The 11222-nt window shown below is 37.7% G+C and overlaps 1 protein-coding gene across 1 annotated transcript; it reads right to left on the minus strand.

Moving 5' to 3' along the window:
• Positions 1 to 1077: 1077 nt before the first annotated feature.
• LOC306861349 (prosaposin receptor GPR37-like) lies at positions 1078 to 9743 on the minus strand (the record flags this gene model as incomplete). Its single annotated transcript, XM_079403564.1, has 2 exons — positions 1078 to 1908; positions 8730 to 9743. The coding sequence occupies 2 exons, from the start codon at positions 9741 to 9743 to the stop codon at positions 1078 to 1080; spliced, it is 1845 nt and encodes a 614-aa protein (XP_079259690.1).
• Between the last annotated feature and the right edge of the window lie 1479 nt (positions 9744 to 11222).

Below are 11222 nucleotides of genomic sequence, written 5' to 3' on the forward strand. Positions count from 1 at the left end.
TTTTATTAAAAATATTGAATATGTTATTCAGTCATTGCAGATTTTTTGGCAGTTACTTGACATAAACCCTATGAAAATAATATTAAAATAAAAATTATATGTAAAAATAACATATACAGTTCATAACTTTTATTTTTCTTGAAAAAAGTTATGATAGTAACAATTTTATTAAATGACAGCTAAATCGCATTAAATTAAAAAGTAATATACAATTAAATGAAAAACAAATTAAATTAAAATTATGAAAAAATACATATAAATTATGAAAAAAATTATTACAAATTAAGAAAAATTTGGATGGAATAAAAATTTTAAATGAATTTTTAAAATGATTACAAATTCCTGGAAATATCATGGAAAAATTGTTGCAATTCATTCTGTCAAACGATGTGGGAAGCCTGTATTTTCCATTTCTGTCTTCACTACAATGATTTTATAAACAATATCAAATATGCTTTTATTTTTACTATGAATTTCATTCATTCATTTTATATTTAAATAAGTTTTGGCAGTTACTGGAAATAAAAATAAAATAAAACCATATGTAAAGTCAATTATTTGCTCAAAGTAAAAGTTAAAGTAAAAAGTTAGTAAATTAAAAGCAGTTAAATATTTAAAATTAAATTTAAATTAAATAATATTTTTTTTTTATTTTACAATTGGATTTTTGCTGATGTTTGCTGAGTTTGTGATTAGTGAGCATCTTAATTCGATCAACACTTCCAGCGCAGACAGACTCAATTTGAAGCGGAGTGAATCCGTTTCGATCGCCTACAGTGTAGACGCGATGCAAGTGCGGAAACAGAGTGAAGAGAAAGCTAAAGTGTTTGGCAGTGCAAAAAAACTGCAAAATTAAAGCAGTCACTGGTTATAATATATATATATATATATATATTAAGGACAATTATACAAAAAAAAGTACTTACATAATTTCAGTCTACATTACCTTCTTTAAAAGAGCAACACACCGGTTGTGGTCAAAGTATTTACACATAAGACAAAAAGCATGTGCTTGTACAGTACAGTACAGTACAGTACAGTACAGTACAGTAGGCACTGGAATCCCCACACAATCACTCAGCAGTGGGATCCAGTCGCCGTGTAGTTGGACATTTCCCGGCGTATAGTGCTGAACGGCGACAGCTCCAGTTCCGTAGTGCACTCGTGCTCGTTGTCGTCGCTGGCCGTGGCCGAGGAGTGAGAGGCGATCCCGCAGGCGTCTGCGCAGCAGCAGCAGCAGCACTCCAGAAAGGCACGACCGAAGGGTCTGCAGAGGCACAGCAGCAGCACCGGCGTGACAGCGGCACGCAGAAAGAGCAGCAGCTGACTGAGCAGATGCAACAGCGCCATGGTGCTCTGCGGGACCCCGGCCGCCATGTACGCCGAAACCATGTTGCACACGTTCTCGGGAACCACGCACGCGCCATAGACGATCGCCAGCGCCACCACTGTGCAGTTCATTTGGCTTTCCAGTCGGATTTGCTTCTTGTTGCCTCTGGCGCAGCCACGTTCTGCGCGACGGATTCGCCGGGCAGTCGCCACCGAGCTGCCGATGGTGAAGAGCGTCGGCAGGCAGAAATAGCAGCCGAAGCACCACCAGAGACGCGCGCCTTCGTAGGTTAGGCCCAGGACGTACAGTGTGTCAGGGAGGGACGTGGAGATGCGTATCAGGCAGCGTTCGGACGCTGGCTCGTCCACCGTGCCGTCGCCGTTTTCTGACACCAGCTGGCGGATCAGGAGCTCAGGGAGGGCAAGGAGCAAGGCGCCGATCCAGATGACGGCCAGCTTGGCAGCGGTGGAGGTGCAGTTCTCGATCATCTCGTAGTACATCTGCACGTTGGTTGCCGCGCGGAAACGGTCGATGCAGAGCGCGCAGAGGGTGAAGGTGGTCACGCCGAGAGACGCCACCTGGAAAAATACAAACACAAACACTGTTTGGTTATAAAAAAAAAAAAAAGGATGAAATAAGTTTTTTTTATTAAAAATATGAAAAAAAATTGTGATTTTCAAGCCAGCAGAAGTCATGGAAATTTATGAAAACCTGAAAATTAATGCAAAATCTTCTAAATTTTTCTAATTTATAATATATAATATTTCTAGTTATGCACAACTTTTTCCAAGTGCTGGAAACATAAAAAAATGAATTCGTCAAAAGGAACCCTGTTTTTTCCACTTCTGCCTGGCAGATACTTATAATAAAAGTGAAGTAAAAAAAAAAACTAAAGTAAAAAACTAGCAAACATTAATTGAACAATTATTGCATTTTTTTTTATAAACTAAAAAATATATAAATAATAAATAACTAAAGAAGAATAAAAAAAATAAATAAAAAAAAAAGAAAATGTTTACCAATGGACCTTTGTAAAAAATCTAAGCAGTATTTTACATTCAATTTGTTATTCATATAAATCATCAAAAATCCAATGATATAAAAGACTACTTTTATTTGACAAATTTTTTTTTTTACAAAATTTATATTTTGGAATTTAATTAGAAAAATAATGGAAAAAATGTTGACCAATTTATTATTTTTTGACAAAAAATAGAAATAGTATTTTACAATCTATGGATTTTGTTGCAATGTATTATATATATATATATATATATATATATATAGAATACATTCATACTGCAAAAAACCCGAAATCTTCAATATTTGGTTTTCTGTATATGAAATGGCATTGAAAACCATGACATTTCTCTGGTACTTTTTATCAGATGTCAAAACGTTGGTATCATGACAACCCTGTTTGCGATATCTTTGAGAGCTGTGTTATTTGTCAGTAGGTGTCTAGTGTAAATGGTGTAAGGCCAGTGGCGTAAACAAACTGCTTGAAAGGAAAGTCTGAATTATATCTGGCATCTCGCTGAACCCAATAATACAGCTGAAAACCCTCTCCTAATAATCATTCAGCACATAGCAGCAGGTTCAACAAACAGCTCTGGTTTTTACAGACTGTATCTGCTGCGTTATTGTGACAGACAGTCAACCTCCTGCAGGCCTGGCAATTAATTCAGCCTGAACAGAGCAGGCCCCAAAACTCTCCCAACGCACCCTTCCCACTGCGAAACGGGACATTTTGCGTGACTATTGCCACAATAAATTGGGTGAAATGAAAGAGTATTTACAGAGGCGACACAAAAGAAACAACTACAATGAATGGGAGACAACTGGAGAGCTTCTTGGCTGCGTTCGAGCCGCTGCGTCCCAGTGGATGATACAAACCCAAATGAAAGAGCCAACTAAGTGTTTGTCTTCATTATCATAATTACAGAGCAATCAGGCACATCAGCGTCAAGGAGGAGACAATTAGCGGAACGACGGTTGTGCATCGCTGACTAAATGAAAACTAGTCCGCCTCTTTCATCTCCAAAAGCAGATCGCTGAGATCCTTCATCATTTTCACAAAAGCAGACTGTTCAGAATCCATTATGGACCATTGTGTCCATTAAGATGCTGTAATGGTGCTATATTACTTCCATAGGTGTGAAATGCATCCATCCTGCCCCATTAGACGCTCGGCACGTTGAATGATCTTCGGTTTACTGCGTGGGTTTGTAGGATGGGAATATTCTCGCAGGACAGGAAAGTGATGCTTCCGGACTGTAAACTACTGCTGGCCTTCCCTATGCGTTCTACGGGCCTGTAAAGTTTCAGAAAGACTGTCATTAAACTAGTTTTGATCCTCTCTCCGTAAACCTTGCGAGAGCATTAATGCCACGAAATGGCATTAGCTTGTAAGTTTGATTCATTTCTGTGAATCAGTTCATCAACTGTCTGATTCAATGAATCAATTCAAAACTCTGAATTAGGAATTTGTTCACAACATCAAAAAAGAAGAAAAGAAACAGAAACAATAACAAGAAAAAAATAAATACCTAGATTTAACATTTAACTTTACAAACTTATTTTCAGTAGATTGTTTACTGTATTTTGCTTCTCGCATAAAAAAAAGAAACAATCTAGAATGGCTTTTTGGTTGGTTTCTGACAGAAAAAAGGATATGTACTTTTTGATATGTACATTTTCTGAAGAAAATATGAGCAAATAATTAATATCTGTATAGTCAATAATGAATATATATATATATATATATATATATATATATATAGCATTAAAAATGAATTAATAATAGTATTTCAGATGCAAACGCCTCTAAGTGCTGTTTGAAATTTTGTTCTTAAGCATTTTTCTCAGAATCCTATGTGTAGGTTCAGTAATTTCACTTTAATGGCACTTAATAGGTTCTTTTCATTGCCATTAAAGTGAAATAACTGAACATAAACAGGAGCCTGAGAAAAATGCTCATTTTAGAAAGTGGAAATGATTGGCTTTTTACAGGCTTTTTCCTCAGCATATGACAAAATCAAGTTGTAATCATTATTATTATTCTTTAAGATTATAAATAAATAAATAAAATGCATATATATTGAGAAATACATTAAATATCTTCAAAATGTGGAAAAATATTGGCTTTTTACAGGCTGTATCTTTAGAAAAAAAAAGAAGAAGAAGAATTATCTCCTGAATGACAAAGAAAGACAAAGGGAGAGCAAGACTGCAAACAATGTACTTGGAGTCAAGACCACAGGCTGTGATTCATGTGATCATGTGGTTTGAAGCTCACTTTCTGCCTTCCTTTCACAGTAATCAAATCTAAGGTCTCTCTGGTCTCCACACACCTCACGTTCTGGCACACAGTCCACGACTCTCTCTCTCGGTCTGATCTGACATTCACATGCGTTTGGAGGCATTTTCTAGCTTACAGGTTTCCTAGCAGCAGGTGATGATAACGTTGGCTGCAATGGTCTTTTCTAACGACTCATTAATTCGCTGATTAAGAGGCTCTCCAGAACGATGGAGGTGCTGGTTATTAATCTGGTTTAACGGTTGCTTTTAGACAGGGTGACTGCAGGCCATTGTTGGGCTACCGGCCAGCAGGGACTGCAATACTTATTGACAAATGAGATGCACTGAGGCATGAGAGAGCTAGAAGCAAAAGCTATTACAGGAATGTTGTTATGATGACCACAGAATAAAACAAATACATATTCAGCTACATAAATTCAGAGCATTAGAAGGGGAGTTAACAGCCTGGATCAAAAACACAAACACAAAGTGGATTAATAATAGAAGAGAAAGCCAACAAAAACCTGTAATGATTCCAAACAATAATGTTAAATAAAATTAAATGCCTCTGAGCCTACAAGTGGTTTGATTTTGGTTAATATTTGGTAAAAAAATATAATAAATACTCACGACCCTACAAAGGACAAGCGGTTAGAAGAATGAATGCATACAAAACCAAATCAAACACAAACAAACAAACAAACCATACCTAAACCAAAGAAGAAGAAAAACAAACAAACAAATAAAGAAATAAGACAACTCGAAGCAAAACAAAACAACTTGAAACAAAACAAAATAACTTGTATGACCATAACACAAGCAGTTTGGAGAATGGATCAAATAAAATAAAGTAAAATATAATATAAAATAAAATCACAAAGTGAGTTACTAATAGAATATAAAGCCAACAAAAACATGTAAAGAATTCAAACAATAAAATGAAAGAAAATGCAATACCTTTAAATAAAATAAAATAAAATAAAATAAGTACAAGCTGTTTTAAAAAATAAACAAAATAAAATAAATAAATAAAATAAATGAATAAAAGCAGTTTGGAGAATGGAAAAAAATAAATACAAATAAAAAATATCATACTCTGTAAATATTTTAATTGGTTTTTGCTAGATCAAAACTCACCACTATCATGCTAAGGTTGCTATCCAGTTCCTAAAATGTTCTGCATGTTTTAATGTTGCTATGACAATGGTAGGAAGCCGAAAGCCAACAGCTGTCAGATACGCCTCTGCGGCATGTTTGCTCACACGCCGCCCTCAGATTCGCTTGACCTAGCGCAGCAAGAAATGTCAGACCTCTGATAAAACAAACCCAATGATCAGACAAGTTCAACTTGCGTTCGCTGAACTTTCCTGCAGTGGAGCAAAACTCAAAAATACATTTCTGCACCCTTGAGCAGCAGCTCTCTGCAGGAGACAACCAGTGAAGGGACGTCAAATGTGAAAAGTGTCAGGTCTGAACAAAAGCAGCAACGAGACCCTCTCCCAGAATTCAGATTCCCAGCTCACATGAACTATCACGCACCAGCAGTGAAGGAGCCGGAGGCATTTTCTCCCTGTGGAGCACTTTGCCCTCAGGACTGGCTTTACTCATCACTTAGCTTGCATGCAGTCACTGGCGATCAGCATTCATAGCTGCGCTGCAGCCGGAGGGACGAGCACATGCATGCATGCACAGTGGCTCGTTTTCATTCAGCTTTGCCATTGTCAGGCTGAGCCTCCTGGCCCTCTCTGCCTGTCCCATACAATCACAGCAGGCACGCTGTGTGCCACCAGGACACTGCATTTGCACGGCTCTCCCTCCAAAACCCAGTCTTAACACCCCCTCACACCCTTCACACTCACAAAAACAATCACTGTCTACTTCTAAGGCAAACGGATGGGTGAATCACACCAAAGCCTCTTCAAGGCAAAGCGGTTCAATCGGTGGCCATCTTGGTAACGCCCCTGGGCAGCTATTTTCTGTGTATACAAGCACAGCTCATATCTGCTTGAATGGAGGAAGGCTGAAGTCTAGACTCAAGAGGTACAAAAGCTGCCACTGGGCCTGTGCCCCTTGGAAAAAGTACTAATATACCATTAGGATACTAATAGGTACTTACATGCACCTTTTAGTGGTAAATAAAGTGTAAAGGTTCACCTATTTAAAAGGTACCAACCCAGCTTTTGTACCTATTTGTCTGAGATTGCATGAAACTATTTGTCAAGTTTGCATTATAGCAAGGGCAGAAATACGTTGCAATACATTTGGTTTTATAAATTGTGCTAAGACTGATGCCATATTGTGCTTTAAAATTTCATTTGTTGTTCTACAAGTGGTTGGAGTGATACTTTAAAAATGATAAAAAAAGTAAATGAAGCCTGTTTTAAGGATCATTGAAGGGAGAACACAAAAGAAGATATTTTGAAGAATATAGGTAACCAAACACTTGATGGTAGCCATTGGTTTCCATAGTATTTTTTCCATACTATTCAAAGTCAATGGGTACCGTTTGGTTACCCACATTCTTCAAAATATCTTCTTTTGTGCTCAACAGAAGAAACTTACACTCATGTTGTACAAGTTAATCATGAAAATTTTCATTTTTGGGTGAACTATCCCTTTAATATGTTTTGCATTATTATTGTTTGCATGACAATTCAGCACATATTATATAAGGAAATCTTCTCATTACTGTAATGTGATATTAAATGACAGTAAAGGCAGTACTGCCTTTACATTAAATCAATGCATTAATTTAATGCATTTATAACTGAATAAATGAAAAAATGCATTACTGTACAAATGACTGTATTACAGTAACAAAATATATAATGAGAATAAACAAGAATAGGAATTACCAAAAAAATCTGGAGAAATGCTTAATTTTCATGAAAAAATGTTTTTGTAATGCAATGAAATTCAATAAATAAAAAAACACTTAAAAACTGGCTTCAAGCATTTTACTTCATGCAGAATAGAATATTTTCTCCCCTATTTGATTTTATAGTGAAATATAAAATCGTGGATATGTTTTTGTGAGGTTCACCAGGACAGGCTTCCAGCCATAAAATGAGTCCACAATTATTTGACACTGAAGAAGCGTGGTGTTTGGATGGTGTAGAGTGAGTTCTGCTGAAACTGGGTGTGGTGAGGAGATCAGGATGGCAGCAGGCTGCTGCAGATTTCACCTCAAATAAGTGCTTATGGTTGCGCCATACTGTATGTGACGGGAGTGGGGCAGAGGTCAGAGCAGACTGTCAGTGCAGGTGTCCTGAGGGCAGGGTGGATGATCTTTTGCATGCAAGGAGCACTGACGTCTCTCGAAATGAGACTGAATTACCCACGATGCCATGGTTTCAATACCTCACCCTCAAGAAAAGCAAACCTTAACACTGCTAAACTTACTTGTGCATGAAAAACTAGATCACTGCAATGTAAAAGAACACAAAAGATGATATCTTAAAGAAGGTTGGGTTTCAAACAACATTGGCTTTCATTGTAAAGTCAAAAATATATATATTTAGGCCGAATTTATGATTTTTTAACTGCAAAAAAAGGAATTTTCACCACAATAAACAGATTCACACTGATTTCAAGCAATCTGCATAAATGCATTTTGAAAATATGATTATTTAAATCAAATCAAATAGATGCAGACTGTTAATAATAAACCAACCTGTGTAATCCAAATTTTTATATGAGATTTGAATTTTTTGAATTGTATAAGATTTAGACATTTAAATTGGGCCTAAATATATATATATATATATATATATATATATATATATATATATATATATATATATATATATATATATATATATATATATATATATATATATATATATATATAGACATTTTTCTAAATTTCTCGTCCTCTGTCCCACAAAAGAAAGAAATTCTGATTTGGGCGACAATATGAGGGCGATGAATTGACAGAATTTTAATTTTTGGGGAGAAAAAGTGCCAGAATATAAAGCTGTTAGTGGTTTACTCTGTTTAAGCTCAAATGCCATTATTAAAAGCAATGATTTTTACCCATCCCGTATAATATACACACAAACATTTAAAACCTGTTATGAATGAACATGGAATCCATTACCTCAATATACGGTACGACTTTACAGGTGAACTGGCCCAGCAGCCAGGTCTTTGTGAGTTCATGAAACACCACGAGTGGTAGGCAAAACAAGAGCAGTGCAAAGTCCCAAATGGCCAGGTTAGCCAGAAGAGCATTTGAGATGCTCCTCATGTAGTAGTTATGGCACACCACACACATTATTGCTATGTTCCCCGTTATTCCCACAGCGAAAATGAGGATGGAAACGATGGCGATTGCATACGCCCCGTACGTCTCACTAGTGACGGGGTAGAAAGGATTGGGGAAGAATTCGCTCTCCTCATCCTCGGCGTACGGAGGGGTCATTGGAGTGGCGTCCCACGGGTCGTCTATCTGTTTGGTGTGGAACTCAGCATATCTGGTGAGATCGAATGGGAAATCTGTGGAGGTGAGAGCTAGAGGCTTGGGCATCGGTTCCCACATGGATAAAGAGGATGTCAGGGCATTATAATAAGTTTCGACTGGCGTCAATGGGGCAGTGCTTTTATTCTGGCCCCTTTTCAAGCTCTTAAATGATTTCTTGTGGTGTTCCTTTGTGCCTCTTTTGCGTCTCTGGTTTCTTTCTCGCTTGCTTGTTGAATACAGCTTAGAGTTATTGTGTCCACCTACTGTTCCCATGGTAGCAGGCATCTCACCATTCAACTTTTTCTTTTTATGTCGCCGAGAGCGCTTATGCAGGTTTGTGGCACTCTCCGTGACCACATGTGTTCTGTTCGACAAGAGATGTCTGTATCCATACAGCTTACCTCGGCTCCCCAAAAGCAGCCAGAGATGCGAAGACAAGTTACTGTTGTCTTCTGAAGTCTGTTTGATGTCAAAGGCAGGTGTACCTGCGGCTCGATGCCTCGCAGGGTGTGTGGCACTGGGTTTGGCATCGCGAAGGCTCCTAAGAGTGACTGGTTCTTTGGTGTGTGCATTACGGTTTTCTCCGTGCAACAAAACATGTGGACAACCTGCAATGAAAAAGATCGTTCTTAAAAGCAGCAGCATCTGCATCTTCACCGAGTCAGTGTGCTGAATATGTTAGAAAAACACTCTCGAGTGGTGCATCGCAAAGAACACGCTGTTTTCCCCGATTCACATTGTTAGAAGGAAAAGTTCACACACGAACGATCAGTAAAGACTAATTAGATCCATGCAAATGACTTTTCCTGCTACATACACTCCGGTGTCGTGCGGCAAATAAAAACCTCCTCCACTAGATTCTTTGCATTCCTCTTCTTAAAGTGCCAGAAAAAACAGATTGCCTCCAAACGACATCATTTGCGTTTCTGCTTGTGCATCCCAGCCAGCTGCAGGAGTCGGTCGCATCTCGTGTTCTGTAGGGCGCGGCAACCTGGACTCGTCCTGCGCCTCTGCTGTGCGTGGAGAAGCGGAGTCCGGTGGCGCTGCTGCTGCTGTGAGTGAGGAGCGGATGAAGAAAATGGACGGACTCTCTCCTGGCGGATAACCTTGTTCTGTCAAGCCGGATCCATCAGCATCAGCCCCTTGGACCACCGCAGCTGGAGGCGACCCCGCCCCGCCCGTGCGTAGTATATTCATTACCATGCGTAATTACGCATGTCAACAGAATCATAATCCGATCAGTCTTGAGAGAAACACGGGTTTATACGAGTCCAATTACAGCTGTGTGTCACAGTAACATGTAGGAAAAGTGCAACTGCAAAATAATTCACAATGCACTGTTATCACGGAACACAAGCTACGGCAATAAATCAGCGGGAAATAGGACATTAATGGTTTTCATAGTCTATACGTTATATTTGCAGATTATGGTACATGCACGCAACAAAAATCCTCGTAAATAAGTGTATCAATTATTAAAATAAATTACGAGACAAGCTACTATAAACAACCGTGAATAGCCTACTAGTTATCATTTATAGGCTATAGTTTATACGTAATATTTGCAGATTCTGCACATGAATTGTACATGCAAACATTAACAATTCTTGTAAATAAATGAATAAAACAAGTGATTATTAATATATTAACTACGAGTCACTCCATTTTCATAGTCTATACGTTATATTTGCATACACTGTAAAAAGTGATTTCAACTTATCACTTTTTACATTCTACACATGCATTGCACATGCAACAATAACAATCCCTGTAAATAAATGCATAAAACCAGTGATCATTAATATATTCATTACGAGTCACTCTTTTTTTCTATATGAGTCTATACATTATATTTGCAGATTCTACACATGCTATGAACATGCAAACAGTAATAACAATAAAAAACGTGAATAATGATATTTACAGTATGCACTGTACATACATGCATATTATACACAACATATATAGTAAAAATAACTGTAGTAAATAGAAAAAAGTTGTGATCTTTATAATGTAGTGCAATGACATTCAGACATCTATGTGTGCAACTAAAAAGTCCAAATGCTTTTAGGGGGCACTGCATCTGTTACTTTCAGTTCTGAAAGCTCTTTAATGCATTGGTATGTCAAA

The sequence above is a fragment of the Barbus barbus genome (genome assembly GCF_936440315.1).
Source record: "Barbus barbus genome assembly, chromosome: 42".
NCBI classification, from domain to species: Eukaryota; Metazoa; Chordata; class Actinopteri; order Cypriniformes; family Cyprinidae; genus Barbus; species Barbus barbus.